The sequence below is a fragment of the Acipenser ruthenus genome, chromosome 11 (assembly GCF_902713425.1).
Source record: "Acipenser ruthenus chromosome 11, fAciRut3.2 maternal haplotype, whole genome shotgun sequence".
In the NCBI taxonomy this organism is placed as follows: Eukaryota; Metazoa; Chordata; class Actinopteri; order Acipenseriformes; family Acipenseridae; genus Acipenser; species Acipenser ruthenus.
The window spans coordinates 12,299,209-12,319,190 of NC_081199.1; the positions used below are offsets into that span (position 1 = coordinate 12,299,209).

The 19,982-nt window shown below is 42.8% G+C and overlaps 1 protein-coding gene across 4 annotated transcripts; it reads left to right on the top strand.

The window, feature by feature from the left end:
• The first annotated feature begins 308 nt into the window (after nt 1–308).
• LOC131739419 (ATP-dependent RNA helicase DDX54-like) lies at nt 309–19,885 on the top strand. Of its 4 annotated transcripts, none has more exons than XM_059033370.1 (20): nt 309–617; nt 1,384–1,549; nt 2,198–2,268; nt 3,601–3,789; nt 4,894–4,943; nt 5,502–5,543; nt 7,222–7,317; nt 7,816–7,937; nt 8,082–8,143; nt 9,920–10,051; nt 10,592–10,802; nt 11,443–11,577; nt 12,649–12,870; nt 13,663–13,736; nt 15,687–15,872; nt 16,278–16,420; nt 16,763–16,876; nt 17,109–17,216; nt 17,921–18,039; nt 18,687–19,885. In XM_059033370.1, the coding sequence occupies exons 1-20, from the start codon at nt 492–494 to the stop codon at nt 18,929–18,931; spliced, it is 2,613 nt and encodes an 870-aa protein (XP_058889353.1). In that variant the 5' UTR covers nt 309–491; the 3' UTR covers nt 18,932–19,885. The 4 variants fall into 4 exon arrangements, with proteins under 4 accessions (XP_058889353.1, XP_058889354.1, XP_058889355.1 ...); XM_059033371.1 differs by having other exon boundaries at nt 17,921–18,030; XM_059033372.1 differs by having other exon boundaries at nt 1,426–1,549.
• The last annotated feature ends 97 nt before the right edge of the window (nt 19,886–19,982 follow it).

The following is a 19,982-nucleotide window of genomic DNA, read 5'->3' on the forward strand; positions in this document are numbered from 1 at the left end:
GATACATTAAAACAAAAATGAAATCATAAAACTCCCCTATCCTGGTGTTAGTAGATTCCAGGTGGGAGCCTACAACTTCGTACCTCGGAATAGGGGTGGGCAATTACTTAATACGCAGACTCATGATACTTTTGTTGAAAATAAGCCAGTGTTTCATTTTACAAATATAGTACAGTACTTAAATAAAACAAATGTATAAGACAAATGTTTTATTTATATCAACTGTAAAGCCACCATAAGAACAAAGCAAAAAAATAAAACACTCTCCCTCTTCATGTAGTGTATTCGTCTAGCAATAGTACACGCTGAAAAAAGTGTCTTGCCCACGTGTGTTCTAACATGGCTGCGTCCTGCATGTGTTGTATGTGTAAACTCAGAAGTTAGTAAATAGAAATATTATAGCGCGTTTTTGTCGAAATATTTAATTTTTTCTGCGCCTGGTGAATTGATAGCCTCGCTCCCTTACACGGCTCAGAATAAATCGGGGTAAAATGGCTCAAAGGAAGAAGAGGTTTACTAAAAAGAGACGGCATCCGAAACGGGACCTGGATGTGGATTCGGACGGTGGGGAGTTCGAGTTGGCGGCTGAGGTCAGCGATGAAGACGATTCCAGAAAGGTACCTGTCATGAGATCTGACAAAAAACCCGACAGACCCCTGTGATCGAGAAACTGACACGATTATAATATTTATTAGTAATGTTTGGTGAATCAGCTAAGATTACAACATGGCATTTACTGTACTGTAGGTTTTTTTTTTTAACTTAATTAAAATGATTTATATTGTGTTAATTACAGACAGTACAGTTTTTTTTTTTAGCTAGTAACCAGCGCTCTGAGACTTGGCCTACAGGTGTCAGAAAAAATCCTGCAAACCAACGACACTGATTCACTGAACACCTTGTAGAATTGCTTGTCTCATTGCCGCTTTCATCTGGTTTAATAGCACTGCCTGTTGGTTTCAGATCACGCTTATTGTATGAAATCAGGAGCAGGGATATTGTTTATCTGTGTGATGGTGACTTTTACAATAACCATCTGAAAAATGTCCAGTTAATAATAATTATAACACCATCTATATTCACAGTTGCCAATACAACATAACATATAGTTTTAATAAATGTAACCTATATACCCCAAACCTAATAGAGTCAAACACTAGAATACTATAGTGTGGTATCTGCATCTATTACCTTGTAGACAGCATTAACCTGGTCTCTGCACTGCAGCTTCTGTGTTCCTTGGAAGTTAATAGGAATCAGGTTCAGTCTACACAATTGATATCCAGATCAGACCAGCCCTTCTGGTTCGTCTTTCTGAAGAGAATGGACCTGTTGTTGTAAGATTGGTTTCAGAACTCATCTACTTGCTTTGCATGGCCGCAGTTGGCAATGATCACTAAGGAGCGTGCTGTGCTGTCCCTGCAGGCTGGCAGGACGGTCCCTGGCTTCCCCACAGCAGACTGCCTGTCGGACGTGGAGCCAGACACTAGGGAGCTCGTTCGGGCACAGAACAAGAAGAAGAAGAAGTCAGGAGGCTTCCAGTCCATGGGTAAGAACAGCACTCTTACTGGATTAATAACTGGATGAGGTGGCCAGGACTGTCGTAATCTAAAACAATTTGAATTGTCAAGGTGTCAATTGTAAAATAAACTGTGCAGTTTAAACCAACACATTCATTAATTGTCAAATGAATGATATGTTGGCAACATTATTATTATTACTTGTTTATTTAGCAGACGCCTTTATCCAAGGCGACTTACAGAGACTAGGGTGTGTGAACTATGCATCAGCTCCAGAGTCACTTACAATTACGTTTCACCCGAAAGACGGAGCACGAGGTTAAGTGACTTGCTCAGGGCAACACAATGAGTCGGTGGCTGAGGTGGGATTTGAACCGGGGACCTCCTGGTTACAAGCCCTTTTCTTTAACCACTGGACTACATAGCCTCCATAGGTCCAGAACATGTCCAGTTCATGATGCCATGCTCAAATTCAAGGCTCATGCAGCTTCTGTTATTACATCTTTCTAACAGTTCATATTTAGTTGAGAATTGAGATTGGCAAGGGTGTCAAGCAATGGTCGACTCCAAGCCAGGCGAAACTTATCATTGAAAAACTGGAGTTCAGATCTCTGACTACGTGCTTCTTTGGAAAGTCTGTTGTGTTGTTGATTGCCCTTTCTGTTCTCTCTTTGCAGGGTTGGGTTATCCGGTTTACAAAGGGGTGATGAAGAAGGGATATAAAGTTCCAACACCAATTCAGAGGAGGGTAAGTATTAGGGGAAAACGAATCATTATAGCTGGGCAGTATCAAAAGCATACAGCTGTTTAGTCCACCAAATGGTTCTTGAATTATATTTCGTTGATCTCATGAATCAGTCCATCAATCACTTTGCTGTGCATCATACAAAGAAGACCATCACACTCATTAGGCCAGTTTACATGTGTGATTATTTCATGTGAATTGACAATACACGTGAAACTTGGACGGGAAAGCTCAGGAAAGTGTCCCAAAAAACGGTCTCAGTATTTTACTGTGAAAGTCTCCATTTCTTTTGAGATTCCAGGAAAAGCTTGTGAGGTCAACCCCCACTTAAACATGGAAACACGAGTTTCTCGTGGAAATGTTAATTAGCTCCTTTCTTGAAGCTGCTATAAAAGTCACATGGGAATACGTAAGATACCGTGGTCCAAAGATGGGAGCAGGGAAGTTAATTTTTTGTTTGCAGTATTTCCCTTATCAGATTGATGTTGCAGATAACCCCACCTTTTTCTCCATCTTCCTTAGAACTTTGCATAATGATAATCATCCATGAATCTAAATGTGTTTGTAAAGTATCATACAGATTGTATTTACCAAGTTTCTGTTTAAAACTATTAGTAAAAATCGTGGGCTTGTGAATTCAGGTGGTTCAGATGATGTGTGAAAAGCAGTGTGGGTGACAACACTAAAACAAAGTATTAAAAAAGCAGGCACGGTCCATCAGCAAATCAGTCAAACGCGATGACACGTGGATTATTTCTCGTGAAACTGTTCTCTGCTCATGTAAACAGTGTTTTGGGCACTTTCACGGTTAACAGCACGAGAATCTAAGTGGGCCGTCAGCATGGCTAATTTAAATCTGACCCCCTTTCCCATCTGCTTCATTTGCAAAGCGTTCGGGGAAAAGTAGGCATTCCAAAGGGAAATTAGAGTCTTTACATGTAAACACAAAAAGCAAACACTTATGTAACGTGGCCTATTGTTGCTGTGCAAGTCACATGGTTACCGGCACATCATCATATCTAGTGCATCGTGACTTTAGTTGCACCTCCAGTAAAAAGTGCTGGGACAAATTCATGTTTGACTATTCATTCAAAATTTAAACAAATATTATTTTGTTTGTTTTACTTCATACTGTATAGCAGTAAAACATCTCTCAGGAGTAGAGTAAACCTGCTACCCCATCATATGACCCATTATTTATAAATTGTATTATATAAACAAATAAACATGGTCATTTTGCACACAACAGGCATTGTTTGTTCTAATATTGAAATATTTGTCCCGGCACGACCTCTGACCCTGTTTCTAAACTCTTCCCAATCCCGGCTCCCCCAGACCATCCCGCTGATCCTAGATGGTAAGGACGTGGTGGCGATGGCCCGCACAGGAAGTGGGAAGACAGCTGCATTCCTCATCCCCATGTTCGAACGACTGAAAGCTCCCAGCGCCCAAACAGGGGCCCGCGCTCTCATCCTGTCACCCACCCGCGAGCTGGCACTGCAGACCATGAAGTTCACCAAGGAGGTAACCACCACAGCAACCGTCATCAAACTCGCAAAACATGTTCTTTCACAGGGCTTGAAACACACACCAGCCCTCCACCCAGTCCTGGTGTTCAATTAAGTAAATGATCAGGAACCACAAGTTTGATGTTAAGCAAGTTCTTCCCCACGCTGTGATATTGTGCCTTGTAGGTCAGGTCACATGTCACTGTTTTCAGGGTAAAGACTTGTTAGTGGAAAACAAGACACATAAACACTGAGTCAAGAGTTCAAGGGCTGGCTGTGCAAGTTTATTCAAAAGAAAACTTTACATTAGGTGCCTGGCCCTTTCAGGAACAAAACAAAAACCTCTCTGCCTCTGGGAGAAATAACCTAAACTTATAAGGAGGTAAGTTCTCCTTAACTCTGTCCTATACGAACTGGGGGAAGGCTAAGACCTTTTACCCCCATCAGATATTTAGACCTTTTTAAATGACCTCCGGTTCTGATAACACAATGCAAAACAGCACAGCACAGTTGCTTGCATTCCCTGGGTCCCTCCCCCCCATGGTCTGTCGCCTCCTCTTACTGAATTAGTTGGTTTAGGACATGGCAGAGATGATTGGCAGAGCTAACACCCAGACCTGAATCTATTTAACCAGCTCTGCCAAACCTTCCACCTGCCCTCAACCTGAAGCCAGAATTTCCCTTCCAACCATCATGTCCCCCAGGGTCCTAAAGCCCTTAAGTTCCTGGATGACCAGTATACTCCATCACACCCCCCTTCTATCTTCATGAACATCTGTTGGTACACCTACAGACTCAGGTGTGACTTAGTCATGCTGTGATAAGAAGTGCGATCAGTTCAGAGCAGATTTACCAGGGGTCTGATTGAAACACAAGACACCTGGTCATTTCTATAATATACTGCACCGAAACAAGGGCAGTTGTGAAACCCTGGACTGGGTGCAGGGCTATTGTGAGTTTCCAGAGTTGGCAGAATCTTGCTGTCCATCTGTGTCAAAAGTATACTTTTTTCAGGAGCTTTTTCATGATACTCATGGCTCTAATTTGGCATTTCCTGAGTGTTAATAAACAGCACACCAATTGCTTGTTACACTGTTTAACACATTTATTTTTATTTCAGCTTGGCAAGTTTTGTGGCTTCAAGACTGCACTGATTCTTGGAGGAGACAGGTAGGAGAGGTTTCTGATTTGTATGGGATCTTCTGCCTTCCTGGGCTCAACACATTCACATAAGGTTTTTACATGTATGTGATTTGTAGTAATATTTTTAGTATTTTGTTGAGCAAAGCACATGTGGCACTTATGGCAATATAAACAGAGTAAAGTACAACACTGAGTGCATTCCGTTCCTCGGATGCTGTTTGACCTTGTTCTGTGCACAGTGTAATCTCTGATCCTGTTCCTCGGATGCTGTTTGACCTTGTTCTGTGCACAGTGTAATCTGTGATCCTGTTCCTCGGATTCTGTTTGACCTTGTTCTGTGCACAGTGTAATCTCTGATCCTGTTCCTTGGATGCTGTTTGACCTTGTTCTGTGCACAGTGTAATCTGTGATCCCGTTCCTCGGATGCTGTTTGACCTTGTTCTGTGCACAGTGTAATCTCTGATCCTGTTCCTCGGATTCTGTTTGACCTTGTTCTGTGCACAGTGTAATCTGTGATCCCGTTCCTCGGATGCTGTTTGGCCTTGTTCTGTGCACAGTGTAATCTGTATTTGTTTCTGTTCTCAGAATGGATGACCAGTTTGCTGCCTTGCACGAGAACCCTGATATGTGAGTGTAATATCTTATTGCTGTGTGTAACTTGCTTGTTTTTTATATATTCATCTCTCCTTGCTGTTTTACCTGTGTCTGTATCTGTCTGCCTATCAGATTGTTCTGCTGTTTTATACCTGTTACCCCACCTTCCTACATGTGTTTCTACTGGTATTGGATTCCTCATCTTTTGCTTTGCTTAGTTACTGGGGTTTTCAGAGGCTACTCGTTCACAAGTTATTATTATTATTATTATTATTATTATTATTACTATTTATTTCATAGCAGACACCCTTATCCAGTGCGACTTACAATTGTTACAAGATATCACATTATTTTTAAATACAGTTATTGTTTTCTTGCTTCACAGTGTCCTGCAGTGTCTCATGTTGTTGTTGTTGTTTTCTTGCTTCACAGTGTCCTGCAGTGTCTCATGTTGTTGTTTTCTTGCTTCACAGTGTCCTGCAGTGTCTCATGTTGTTGTTCTCTTGCTTGACCGTGTCCTGCAGTGTCTCATGTTGTTATTTTCATGCTTGACAGTGTCCTGCAGTGTCTCATGTTGTTGTTGTTGTTCTCTTGCTTGACAGTGTCCTGCAGTGTCTCATGTTGTTGTTTTCTTGCTTCACAGTGTCCTGCAGTGTCTCATGTTGTTGTTGTTGTTGTTTTCTTGCTTCACAGTGTCCTGCAGTGTCTCATGTTGTTGTTCTCTTGCTTGACCGTGTCCTGCAGTGTCTCATGTTGTTATTTTCATGCTTGACAGTGTCCTGCAGTGTCTCATGTTGTTGTTGTTGTTCTCTTGCTTGACAGTGTCCTGCAGTGTCTCATGTTGTTGTTTTCTTGCTTCACAGTGTCCTGCAGTGTCTCATGTTGTTGTTGTTGTTGTTTTCTTGCTTCACAGTGTCCTGCAGTGTCTCATGTTGTTGTTCTCTTGCTTGACCGTGTCCTGCAGTGTCTCATGTTGTTGTTCTCTTGCTTGACCGTGTCCTGCAGTGTCTCATGTTGTTATTTTCATGCTTGACAGTGTCCTGCAGTGTCTCATGTTGTTGTTTTCTTGCTTCACAGTGTCCTGCAGTGTCTCATGTTGTTGTTGTTTTCTTGCTTGACCGTGTCCTGCAGTGTCTCATGTTGTTTTCTTGATTCACAGTGTCCTGCAGTGTCTCATGTTGTTGTTTTCTTGCTTCACAGTGTCCTGCAGTGTCTCATGTTGTTGTTGTTGTTGTTTTCTTGCTTCACAGTGTCCTGCAGTGTCTCATGTTGTTGTTCTCTTGCTTGACCGTGTCCTGCAGTGTCTCATGTTGTTGTTCTCTTGCTTGACCGTGTCCTGCAGTGTCTCATGTTGTTATTTTCATGCTTGACAGTGTCCTGCAGTGTCTCATGTTGTTGTTTTCTTGCTTCACAGTGTCCTGCAGTGTCTCATGTTGTTGTTGTTTTCTTGCTTGACCGTGTCCTGCAGTGTCTCATGTTGTTTTCTTGATTCACAGTGTCCTGCAGTGTCTCATGTTGTTGTTTTCTTGCTTGACCGTGTCCTGCAGTGTCTCATGTTGTTGTTTTCTTGCTTCACCGTGTCCTGCAGTGTCTCATGTTGTTGTTTTCTTGCTTCACCGTGTCCTGCAGTGTCTCATGTTGTTTTCTTGCTTCACAGTGTCCTGTAGCGTCTCATTTTGACTGGTCTCTCTCTCCCTCCTCTTCGTTCTAGAATCATTGGCACGCCGGGTCGTCTGATGCACGTGGTCGTTGAGATGAACCTGAAGCTGCACAGTGTGGAGTATGTGGTGTTTGATGAAGCTGACAGGTAAGGTTGGAGTTGTTGGTGGTGTTTGATGAAGCTGACTGGTAATTGGGCTTCACTTTCTTGTCCATTGCAGCTATTCCTTTTCTCTAGAAGCAGTGTCCCAAAGCACTTCTATAAATACTGTTAAAAATGAAAATGACATTGATCTATATGACCAGAGGCGAAGGAAAATGGTCAGTGGTCTTGGCACTAAAAGATTACTGCAAATATTTTCTTGATTTCAAATTTAGTAAAACTGGTATTAAGTTACTCAGAGAGAATTGATAAAATACATAAACCTACAATTACAAAAAGTCATAATGTATTGTTATAAAATGTGGTTTACGGACTGAGAGAAGGGATACAATTTGAATGGTTAGGAAGTGATTCTCGATGCAGGTTGAAAAGCATGATCCTGCAATTTCCCTTCAGAGCACAGGCTGGTGATGACAGGTCTGTCTTACTGCAGATTGAAACAGAAGTGGGATGTGCTTGTCAGTGTGTGCTGTGTCTCTGCAGGCTGTTTGAGATGGGCTTCGCAGAGCAGCTGCAGGGCGTTATCCAGCGACTGCCAGAGAACCGTCAGACCGTGCTGTTCTCCGCCACTCTGCCCAAGCTGCTGGTTGAGTTCGCCCGCGCAGGTACAGGAACAGGGACCTCATCATACTGCACAATGCTGTGTCTGTGATCGTTTTCAATGAAGTGTGATATCCATGCAACTCTCCTGTTAAACCTTTCCCTAGTTTCATGAACTGTATCTATTCTGTGGTCCTCTCCTCTCCCAGGTTTAACAGAGCCAGTTTTAATTCGACTGGATGTGGACACCAAACTGAACGACCAGCTGAAGGTAGGTGTCGTAACTCATAGCACACAATTAAAAAACCTTATTTTAGACCGATTTACATTTGATACAACCACTAATAAAATAAAAACTGATATGATACTGGAGTTGATGGGGATGGATTTAATTTCCTTTTGCTTTTCATATTTTGATGTCTTATGTGGCACACTATTACAATTTGCTTGTAAAATAGTTTAAGAACAATCTTAACCCTCTCCGTAGCCAGTGATTTTCTGACAGTCTGTTTTTTTTTTTTTTTTGCACATATAGTAGACATGTTTGTCCGTGTTTTCTCTCCCGGTGCACTCTGTGTTCTGTTTGTGGGTGCACTCTGTGTTCTGTTTGTGGGTGCACTCTGTGTTCTGTTTGTGGGTGCACTCTGTGTTCTGTTTGTGGGTGCACTCTGTGTTCTGTTTGTGGGTGCACTCTGTGTTCTGTTTGTGGGTGCACTCTGTGTTCTGTTTGTGGGTGCACTCTGTGTTCTGTTTGTGGGTGCACTCTGTGTTCTGTTTGTGGGTGCACTCTGTGTTCTGTTTGTGGGTGCACTCTGTGTTCTGTTTGTGGGTGCACTCTGTGTTCTGTTTGTGGGTGCACTCTGTGTTCTGTTTGTGGGTGCACTCTGTGTTCTGTTTGTGGGTGCACTCTGTGTTTTGTTTGTGGGTGCACTCTGTGTTTTGTTTGTGGGTGCACTCTGTGTTTTGTTTGTGGGTGCACTCTGTTTTGTTTGTGGGTGCACTCTGTGTTTTGTTTGTGGGTGCACCGTGTGTTCTGTTTGTGGGTGCACCGTGTGTTCTGTTTGTGGGTGCACCGTGTGTTCTGTTTGTGGGTGCACCGTGTGTTCTGTTTGTGGGTGCACCGTGTGTTCTGTTTGTGGGTGCACCGTGTGTTCTGTTTGTGGGTGCACCGTGTGTTTTGTTTGTGGGTGCACTCTGTTCTGTTTGTGGGTGCACTCTGTGTTCTGTTTGTGGGTGCACTCTGTGTTCTGTTTGTGGGTGCACTCTGTGTTCTGTTTGTGGGTGCACTCTGTGTTCTGTTTGTGGGTGCACTCTGTGTTCTGTTTGTGGGTGCACTCTGTGTTTTGTTTGTGGGTGCACTCTGTGTTTTGTTTGTGGGTGCACTCTGTGTTTTGTTTGTGGGTGCACTCTGTGTTTTGTTTGTGGGTGCACCCTGTGTTTTGTTTGTGGGTGCACCCTGTGTTTTGTTTGTGGGTGCACCGTGTGTTTTGTTTGTGGGTGCACCGTGTGTTCTGTTTGTGGGTGCACCGTGTGTTCTGTTTGTGGGTGCACCGTGTGTTCTGTTTGTGGGTGCACCGTGTGTTCTGTTTGTGGGTGCACCGTGTGTTTTGTTTGTGGGTGCACCCTGTGTTCTGTTTGTGGGTGCACTCTGTGTTCTGTTTGTGGGTGCACTCTGTGTTCTGTTTGTGGGTGCACTCTGTGTTCTGTTTGTGGGTGCACTCTGTGTTCTGTTTGTGGGTGCACTCTGTGTTCTGTTTGTGGGTGCACTCTGTGTTCTGTTTGTGGGTGCACTCTGTGTTTTGTTTGTGGGTGCACTCTGTGTTCTGTTTGTGGGTGCACTCTGTGTTCTGTTTGTGGGTGCACTCTGTGTTCTGTTTGTGGGTGCACTCTGTGTTCTGTTTGTGGGTGCACTCTGTGTTTTGTTTGTGGGTGCACTCTGTGTTTTGTTTGTGGGTGCACTCTGTGTTCTGTTTGTGGGTGCACTCTGTGTTCTGTTTGTGGGTGCACTGTGCTTATTGTTTCTGGATGCACTGTGTTTTCTCTCCAGCTTGCGTTTTTCCATCTGCGGGTGGATGATAAGCCGGCTCTGCTGCTGCACTTGCTGAGGAACGTGATAAAGCCACAGGAGCAGACAGTGGTGTTCGTAGCTACCAGGCACCATGTGGAGTACCTGAAGGAGGTGAGGCTGACCAGCAGGGTGGGGCTGGCACTGGCACTGGCACTGCTCTGTATCACAAGCCTGTATAAAATGAGGAAACGGGAGAGTCTCCAGAGCCAGTCCTGTTCCAGGGGAAAAGTCTGTCCCATACGCAAAATGACCAATAAGACCATATCATTTGTATGATGCTTGCTTTAAATTCCGCTAATTGCTGCTGTGGATTGATCCATCCATGTTCTACCAAGAATCAGGGAAGCAACAAAACACAAGAGGTTGTATATGGAATACCGTGTAGGATGCTGTGCGATACAAGCTGATATCCACACCAGCAGAGGTTAGGGCAGCTACCCACATGTGACAATGAGTGGGTGAAAATCAGCTTGTATCATACACCCAGCTGGGTTTGCTGGGTGAGTCTCTGGATTTGTGTGAATGCAGTTCCGCTGGGTGAGTCTCTGGGTTTGTGTGAATGCAGTTCTGCTGGGTTTGCTGGGTGAGTCTCTGGGTTTGTGTGAATGCAGTTGCACTGGGTTTGCTGAGTGAGCCTCTGGTTTGTTGCAGTTGTTGATGTTGGAGGGGATGGACTGTGCGTACATCTACAGCGCGCTGGACCAGACGGCCAGGAAGATCAACATTGGGAAGTTTGTGCACAGGAAGGCGATGGTGATGATCGTGACGGACGTGGCAGCTCGCGGGATAGATATCCCCATGCTGGACAACGTCATCAACTACAACTTCCCCTCCAAGGCCAAGCTCTTCCTGCACAGAGTCGGTGAGGAGAGTTTCCTGTTTGCATTCAGATCTGTTCATAGAGAATTCTCACTTCTTGTAGTTTGCATTGTGAATCCTTACCCCCCCTGCTGTTTTTATAAAATACTTTACCAATGCTGTATCCAGTGTCCCTGCGGAAATATATTTAAAAATAATCTGAATTGTTTTGATATGCTTGTTAACACTTCATTAATCAACTGGAAGTACATTTCTCAGCTTTTAGTCGGGAGCATTAGGCAGAAGAGAGAATTTCTCTTTGAAGTATTCTAGTGTAAACCGAGCATGCTCACTCAGTGTCTTGTTTTCTGTGGACACAATAGTCATTAATTCAAATCTGAGCTGTTTGATCTGGATACACTGTGATGAGGATACTAGGGATAAGGCAATCCAACATTAGTGCTAATCGGGGTCTGTGAAACCAAATGTTTTAAATGTAATCTCTGTACTAAGGACAGGTTTTAACTTGTCTCCAGAGTCTATGAAAATACAACCTGGTATTCATGAAACTCTTTGCTTAAATAAATAGTGTGAAGAGGGCTCATTGTGGTAAACCTGGTAAGATGCTCAGTGTGTTTAAAGCACACTGTTCTCATCTAACCAGTCCCTTTGCGTCTGTGTGTGTATGTGTGGTGTGTGTGTAGGTCGTGTGGCGAGAGCAGGGAGGAGTGGTACAGCGTACAGCCTGGTGGCTCCAGATGAGATCGCCTTCGTGTTTGACCTGCACCTCTTCCTAGGACGCCCCCTGCAGCTTGCAGGGCCCAGGCACAGCCAGCCAGGTATGACTCGTACAGCAAGATCTACATTTATCCTACCTCCTCTGGCAACACGCACAATCCCGGTTGCACTTAATGTACTTTTATTTTAGATAATCACATTTTGTGTTGTGAGTTGATGCTATTTTTTGTTTTTGAATACAAACAAGTGTGCAGCTTGAATTTCACTTACAAAGTATGACATAATTTCCAGAAACAATCAAACATATAAATTGATATAAATCAAATTATTGTCGTTATCTCAGTAATCAATTTACAGTGCTCGCTCAGTAAATTGTAGAATTGTAAATTGTCGCTCACTGCCTTGGATATTTCAGGTACAAGTTAAAAGGAGAAACAACAAGGGCACTGTATAATCCTAGCTCCAGTTTAGGCAGCTGTATCGCTCATACGCTGTGTGTCAGTGGAGCCCCCATCTCATGCTCCCCCTCTCTCCCTGTGTGTAGATGACAGCGTGCTGTGTGTCAGTGGAGCCTGTCTCATGCTCCCCCTCTCTCCCTGTGTGTAGATGACAGCGTGCTGTGTGTCAGTGGAGCCTGTCTCATGCTCCCCCTCTCTCCCTGTGTGTAGATGACAGCGTGCTGTGTGTCAGTGGAGCCCCCATCTCATGCTCCCCCTCTCTCCCTGTGTGTAGATGACAGCGTGCTGTGTGTCAGTGGAGCCCCCGTCTCATGCTCCCCCTCTCTCCCTGTGTGTAGATGACAGCGTGCTGTGTGTCAGTGGAGCCCCCGTCTCATGCTCCCCCTCTCTCCCTGTGTGTAGATGACAGCGTGCTGTGTGTCAGTGGAGCCCCCGTCTCATGCTCCCCCTCTCTCCCTGTGTGTAGATGACAGCGTGCTGTGTGTCAGTGGAGCCCGTCTCATGCTCCCCCTCTCTCCCTGTGTGTAGATGACAGCATGCTGTGTGTCAGTGGAGCCCCCGTCTCATGCTCCCCCTCTCTCCCTGTGTGTAGATGACAGCGTGCTGTGTGTCAGTGGAACCCGTCTCATGCCCCCCCTCTTGCCCTGTGTAGATGAGGACAGTGTGATGGGGGCTCCACTGACACGTCGCATGCTTCTCCCTCTCCGTGTGTAGATGAGGACGGCGTGTGTGGGCGAGTTCCGCAGAGTATCCTGGACGACGAGGAGGCTATGCTGGTAACGGCTCATGAGAACTCGCTGGACCTGCAGAACATGCGCCGCATCTCTGACAACGCCTACATGCAGTACCTCAAGTCCCGGCCCAACCCCTCGCCTGAGTCAGTCAAGAGAGTTAAGGAGACTGACTTCTCCAGTCTTGCAGTCCACCCCCTCCTCGGTCAGTCTCTTTCACTGTTCCTATCGAAATTAAACTAACATTGAGAAGCTGTCGAGTGTTTGTTCTCTGTGTTTCTTTTGTGTTTAACTTGATATTGACAGGCATGAAAGTTACTAATGTTTTGCTTGCCTTTTGTTTTGAGCATGATTCAACTTTTCTCAGATGTATTGTTTAGTTTCTTTTGGCCGTTTTGAACATTAAAATAATTGCCTAACTCCAGAGCATCCAGCCATTCCAGTATTCTTATTGCAAGCTTTGTTTATCTTTAAAAACTGTGCTTTTTACCTGGTGTACCAAAAATTATCCCCTGAAGAAACTGCTCTTCTCAGAGAAGAGAGCGTTCTGTGCAGAGTAGAGTCACGTGCCGAGCTCTGCAAAAACGCGACCAGTTTGACAAGAAATACAAGCACTGCTAAATCACAATGTAGAATCATTTGTTTCAAGTTTTATTTTAAATAGCACTTTGATATAGTATATTATTAATTACCTTAAAATTACACAAGGCAATTTATTTGTAGGTGCGTGCATACCAGCTAAAGAAAGGGATGATTGAACATTAAAATTATATAACCCGAACACCCAAACGGCCAAACAGAAACAATATATCCAAGGGAAGTTGAAACGTGCATAAAACAAAAGCAAGCAAAACATTAGTAAACTTTCATACCTAGAACTTTCTTACCTTTCATACCTAGGAGACAGAAGTAGGTCACTGTGCCACTAGAGGGCACTGTTGAACAGCCTGGGTGTGTTGTGTGCATTTTCTTAAGGTTCTTTTTTTTTTTTTTTCAGGTTCTGTGCTAGAAAATGTGGAGTTGGAGAGACTGAAGGTGGTTGACAGCATCAAGCAATATAAATCCAGAGCAGTAAGTTCCACAGGTTCTCATGTGCATTACTGTGGCGTGCTTCGAGGTAATAATTGGATTCCCCAGTCAATAGAGGTTATTACCAAGGAATATGCCACTGAAATGCCACTATTTTACTACGACTTTTTAAAATTGAAAATGCTTTAGCATTGAATGCCTTTAAAATGATATACACCGACCATCACAGTGCAAGGAGCTTCCACTGTTCTGTTTTGAGCAGCGTTTTCCTTGTTTATTATTTTATTCTGTAGAGCAGTGTTTTCCTTGTTTATTATTTTATTCTGTAGAGCAGTGTTTTCCTTGTTTATTATTTTATTGTGTAGAGCAGTGTTTTCCTTGTTTATTATTTTATTGTTTAGAGCAGTGTTTTCCTTGTTTATTATTTTATTGTGTAGAGCAGTGTTTTCCTTGTTTATTATTTTATTGTGTAGAGCAGCGTTTTCCTTGTTTATTATTTTATTGTGTAGAGCAGTGTTTTCCTTGTTTATTATTTTATTCTGTAGAGCAGTGTTTTCCTTGTTTATTATTTTATTCTGTAGAGCAGTGTTTTCCTTGTTTATTATTTTATTGTGTAGAGCAGTGTTTTCCTTGTTTATTATTTTATTGTGTAGAGCAGTGTTTTCCTTGTTTATTATTTTATTGTGTAGAGCAGCGTTTTCCTTGTTTATTATTTTATTGTGTAGAGCAGCGTTTTCCTTGTTTATTATTTTATTCTGTAGAGCAGTGTTTTCCTTGTTTATTATTTTATTGTGTAGAGCAGTGTTTTCCTTGTTAATTATTTTATTGTGTAGAGCAGCGTTTTCCTTGTTTATTATTTTATTGTTTAGAGCAGTGTTTTCCTTGTTTATTATTTTATTGTGTAGAGCAGCGTTTTCCTTGTTTATTATTTTATTGTGTAGAGCAGTGTTTTCCTTGTTTATTATTTTATTGTGTAGAGCAGTGTTTTCCTTGTTTATTATTTTATTCTGTAGAGCAGTGTTTTCCTTGTTTATTATTTTATTGTGTAGAGCAGCGTTTTCCTTGTTTATTATTTTATTGTGTAGAGCAGCGTTTTCCTTGTTTATTATTTTATTGTGTAGAGCAGTGTTTTCCTTGTTTATTATTTTATTGTGTAGAGCAGCGTTTTCCTTGTTTATTATTTTATTGTTTAGAGCAGTGTTTTCCTTGTTTATTATTTTATTCTGTAGAGCAGTGTTTTCCTTGTTTATTATTTTATTCTGTAGAGCAGTGTTTTCCTTGTTTATTATTTTATTGTTTAGAGCAGTGTTTTCCTTGTTTATTATTTTATTGTTTAGAGCAGTGTTTTCCTTGTTTATTATTTTATTCTGTAGAGCAGTGTTTTCCTTGTTTATTATTTTATTGTGTAGTGTTTTCCTTGTTTATTATTTTATTCTGTAGAGCAGCGTTTTCCTTGTTTATTATTTTATTGTGTAGAGCAGTGTTTTCCTTGTTTATTATTTTATTCTGTAGAGCAGTGTTTTCCTTGTTTATTATTTTATTGTGTAGTGTTTTCCTTGTTTATTATTTTATTCTGTAGAGCAGCGTTTTCCTTGTTTATTATTTTATTGTGTAGAGCAGTGTTTTCCTTGTTTATTATTTTATTCTGTAGAGCAGCGTTTTCCTTGTTTATTATTTTATTCTGTAGAGCAGTGTTTTCCTTGTTTATTATTTTATTGTGTAGTGTTTTCCTTGTTTATTATTTTATTCTGTAGAGCAGCGTTTTCCTTGTTTATTATTTTATTGTGTAGAGCAGTGTTTTCCTTGTTTATTATTTTATTCTGTAGAGCAGTGTTTTCCTTGTTTATTATTTTATTCTGTAGAGCAGTGTTTTCCTTGTTTATTATTTTATTGCGTAGAGCGTTTTCCTTGTATATTATTTTATTACGTAGAGTAGTGTTTTCCTTCTGTTTTATTATTTTATTGTGTAACTGTTTCTCCATCTTTGAACAGACGATTTTCGAGATCAATGCGACCAATAAGACCACAGCGGGTGAGGTGATGCGAGCAAAGAGGAGTCGAGACGTGCGGCTGGTCGACAAGTTCCAGAAATCCCGCAAGGACAAGGCAGCAGAGAGCCTGCTGGGCCAGTCTGCTGCCAGCCTGCCGCGGGCAGAGTCAGACGAGGAGAGCATCCAGGTACCCTTCAGAAACCACAGCCACAGCATTGAAGAGTACGGCTGTATGACCAGGGCCAGGGTTTAAAAAAAAAAAAAAAAGTTTTAGAAGTGCATTCTTCCCTAACATTACTGTGATCAAGGAAAGTCTGTTTCTTCCAGGATAGCTTAATATAGAAAGGGTTATCTTGTACATTGTTGGCATACAGGAACTAAAATCGCCTTTAGAAACCTGAGCAAACCTAAGCTCTATCGACCTTGCATTACAAGACAGTGCTGTGTACTATATCGGCACTACAGAATAGCCTCTTCATTGCTGCTGTCCTGACCCACACCTTCTAAACTCCAGCACTGTTGATTGCTGCTGCTGTCCAGCGAATAGGACTACTGCCTTCACTATTAAATATTGTTGTTTTTTTTGCTGCAGAATGTGTTTTCAGAAGTGCTTGGTGGCAAGAGGAAGAAGCCACAGAGTGAAACGGACGCTCCCAACAAGAGAGCCAAGGAGGCAGGGCGCGATGAAGAGTTTTACATCCCGTACCGACCCAAGGACTTCGACTCAGAGAGAGGGTAAGAGATCTGGAAACATGCTTTCACACCCTGGTGTGGCCCTGGAACCCCAACCTGGTACATATACTGTATCACAGGCACAGTACACGGTTTACTCCAAGCTGTAAATGGGAAAAGGCAATTAACAATCAGATTTTAAAATAACTAGATAGATTTAGATTTAGTGACGAAAAAAATCGAACCAGAAATTTAAAAGCAAGAGACGATCTGGTTTGTGTGGGTAAATACATAATTAAGTGTATCGGTACTCAAATAGCCCTAAATTAAAAAGGATGCGATGCAGTTTAGTGTTGAGGTTAGGAATGTACTCTAACCCTGCCTCCCTCTCTCTCTTCTCCCCAGGCTCAGTATGCAAGGAGAAGGCAGCACATTCGAGCAGCAGGCATCGGGGGCAGTCCTGGACCTCATGGGGGACGAAGGGGACAAGATGAACCAGCACAAGCACATGATGAAATGGTAAGAACCGCTGTGTGACTCGGTTCAGCAGCCTGAAGACACTGATTTTAAAAAAATAAATAAAATGGAGCGCTGCATTATGACTATTTGAATTACACAATCTAAGTTTAGTTATATGTTTAGTAGCAATAGTTGTCCACTAGGCTGTGTAAAGGTAGCGGCATTCATGTTGCACCCCTGTCTCTGCTAAGCATGTGAGTTTACTGGCTGTGTTGTCTTCAACCTCCTCCAGGGACCGCAAGAAGAAGCGCTTTGTGAGGGAGACGGGGAAGGGGGACAAGAAGAAGACCGTGAGGATAGAGAGCGGGCAGCTTGTCAGCAAATCCTTCAAGAAAAACTTGTATCCTCTCGAGCTGCTGTTGGCCAGCGCTGTCACTGGACAGTCTTGTACATGTGCTGCAGGACAGAGACTTAATCTTTGTCACTTTCATTTAGTTGTATCCCCCGGCGTATGCGTTATATTGCAGGGGATACAGCAAAGGTAAAGTAATGAGTTTCTTGTAACTCTCCTAGCCCATCGTCTAAAGAGCAAAGATACGTTGGCTTACTGAATCCAGCATGGTTAGGGACGACAGTGTTCCAGTACAGCCTGCAACCTCAAGAAATCTGAATCTCAAAGCATTTTTCAAACAAGGTAAAAAGACAAACTGGTCAGTTTAATTCTTGTCCCTCTAAAACAAAAGAAACTTCTGGCTCTTGAAATCGTAGAGCAGTTTCCATTGTCACTGCTGCCTTCTTTGCCCCGTCTGCTTATGGTGGGGATCCACTGAAGGATGGACCAATAGCTAGGTGGGTGCACCTGGAAGCTTCATGTATTGCACTTGTGTTTAAGCTTGGGGTGTCTATAGAGGTTTATAGTGAACCTCGTATCCAGAGTAAAGACCTCTTGGTTTGAATTGGCTCTCGACGACCAGAGCTGCCTGTCCTTGTGTAGAGTTAGCGTTTTGTTTTAATGCACCATGTGGTTACAATGGTAGTTTAGTTACTAAAGGTTTCTGTGATCAGCCTGTCTTGTATGCACTTCCTTGACCATTCACCCCACAGCTACGAGGAGTGGAAGAAGAAATACAAGGTGGAGGACGGAGTGTCTGACAACGAATCAGGAGGAGAGGGAGGTGGCAGCCGGGCCAGGACAGCGGGAGGAGGAAGAGGAGGTAGAGGAGGTACAGTAATATGCATCTGCTGCTGCTATAGAAAATACAATTTATAGACTGCATCTTTTATTAAAGAAGAATTTCCAGTTCTGCACTGGTGGTGGATGCTTATCATCTGTGGGACTGATTACATATTAATCTTTAGAATAATCTTTAGTCTGCATTTATTTAAAGAGCATGTACCTTCTAATTATTATTACTGTTATTTTTTACTGTTCCCATTTCCTTTTATTATTATTATTTATTTCTTGGCAGACGCCCTTATCCAGGGCCTACTGTTTGCAATTGTGAAGCATTGCCAAATGTTCATGTTTGAGGCAGACAGTTTTATAATGCAAAAAATAAAGGCTAAATGCAATACAGACCATGATTTTTACAGACCCAGAGTGGTGAGGTAGCTTAAGTGGAGATCTGTGAAACCAGCCACAGCAGCGTATGTAAATACAGCCACTGTTTAGATCATTAAAACGGGGGCTGTCGTGTACACAGGTTATGCAAAGTAAACATGTAACCTTGCATGGGAGTCTCTGTAATGTATTTCTTTCAGTGAATTCTGCTGCACTACAAGGACATATCTCCCATAGTATTTACATTGTGACAGAGCACTAGCCCGTCTGCTGTGGCACATTGCTGTATTGTTTCTCTCTGTTTGGCAGGGAGGAGGGGTGGCAGAGGAGCCCCCACCCCCCCCAGACGGGCCCCGGTGCAGAAGTCCCGTCCAGAGCTGAAGAGCCACGATCAGATTCTGAAGCAGCGCAAGAAGAAGCAGAAACAGCAGTTCCTGCAGAGCGGGGGCCTCCAGAAGCTACGGGGCAAGAACCAGTCGCGCCTGCATGAGATGAAGAGGTCCGGCTTCGGGAGGGGTGCTGTCAAAAAGGGCAAGCTGCGCAAGAGGCTGTGAGGGGAAGGGGAGCTGCTCACTGACGCGCCATTGCAAAGGAGAGGGGTCGGGACCTGTCTGGACTCAATGGGGGGGGTGGAAAGGCACCTTTTGTAGATTTAATAACTGACCCTCCGCTCAGCCTTAACCTTGGTGGTGCACGGACATGCCTCATAACACAGTCTGCTCTTAGCTTGAATTCATCCCTTTTAACCCTTTGATTACCAATGTTATTCCTGAACAACACCAGGATTTTAAAAACAAACTGCATTTTTGTTCACATAGCAACCAATGGGATCATGGTTTTATATCCTAGTTTGGAATTCTAAACATAATAGTTTTTGGACAAACACTTGTAAAAATAACTTGTTTAATTTAATTAGAACACAAATGTATTGCGTTGGCATTTAATTAGGGAATTCAAGGGTTAAAGTTTGGGGATTTAAATTCTTTACAAACTCAGAACAGTATTTGGTATTTATTATTATTATTATTTGTTTATTTAGCAGACGCCTTTATCCAAGGCGACTTACAGAGACTAGGGTGTGTGAACTATGCATCAGCTGCAGAGTCACTTACAACTACGTCTCACCCGAAAGACGGAGCACAAGGAGGTTAAGTGACTTGCTCAGGGTCACACAATGAGTCAGTGGCTGAGGTGGGATTTGAACCGGGGACCTCCTGGTTACAAGCCCTTTTCTTTAACCACTGGACCACACAGCCTCCTTTTATGTTTATAAAACCTGTGCTTCATTGAAATGAAATTGCAGCCAGACTGTGGTCAGTCTCCCTAAACTGGCAAAAACGTATGACAATAACAAGACTAGTATCATCTTTGTTAGTGATAGATTTGCGTTAACATTATAGAACAATGGTGCTCTTTGCTTCCACGCTGTATTTGTGTTGCCCCAATGGGGTAGAAACGCCCAGAAACAATGTGCTCTACTTCAATGAATAAAGAAAGATCCTTTACAATAGCTTTGTTTTCTTTTACAAATAAATCCACATTTTAGTGCACAGATGATTTGTAACAAGGGTGCCACTTTGGAGAGTGCTGTGGGAAGCTTTCTGT

Coding starts and splice junctions, on each gene's coding strand:
- LOC131739419 (XM_059033370.1), top strand. CDS start 492: ATGGCTCAAAGGAAGAAGAGGTTTACTAAAAAGAGACGGCATCCGAAA. Junction 12,871..13,662: donor TGCAGTCCACCCCCTCCTCG/GTCAGTCTCTTT, acceptor TTTTTTTTTCAG/GTTCTGTGCTAGAAAATGTG. Junction 15,873..16,277: donor CAGACGAGGAGAGCATCCAG/GTACCCTTCAGA, acceptor TTTTTGCTGCAG/AATGTGTTTTCAGAAGTGCT.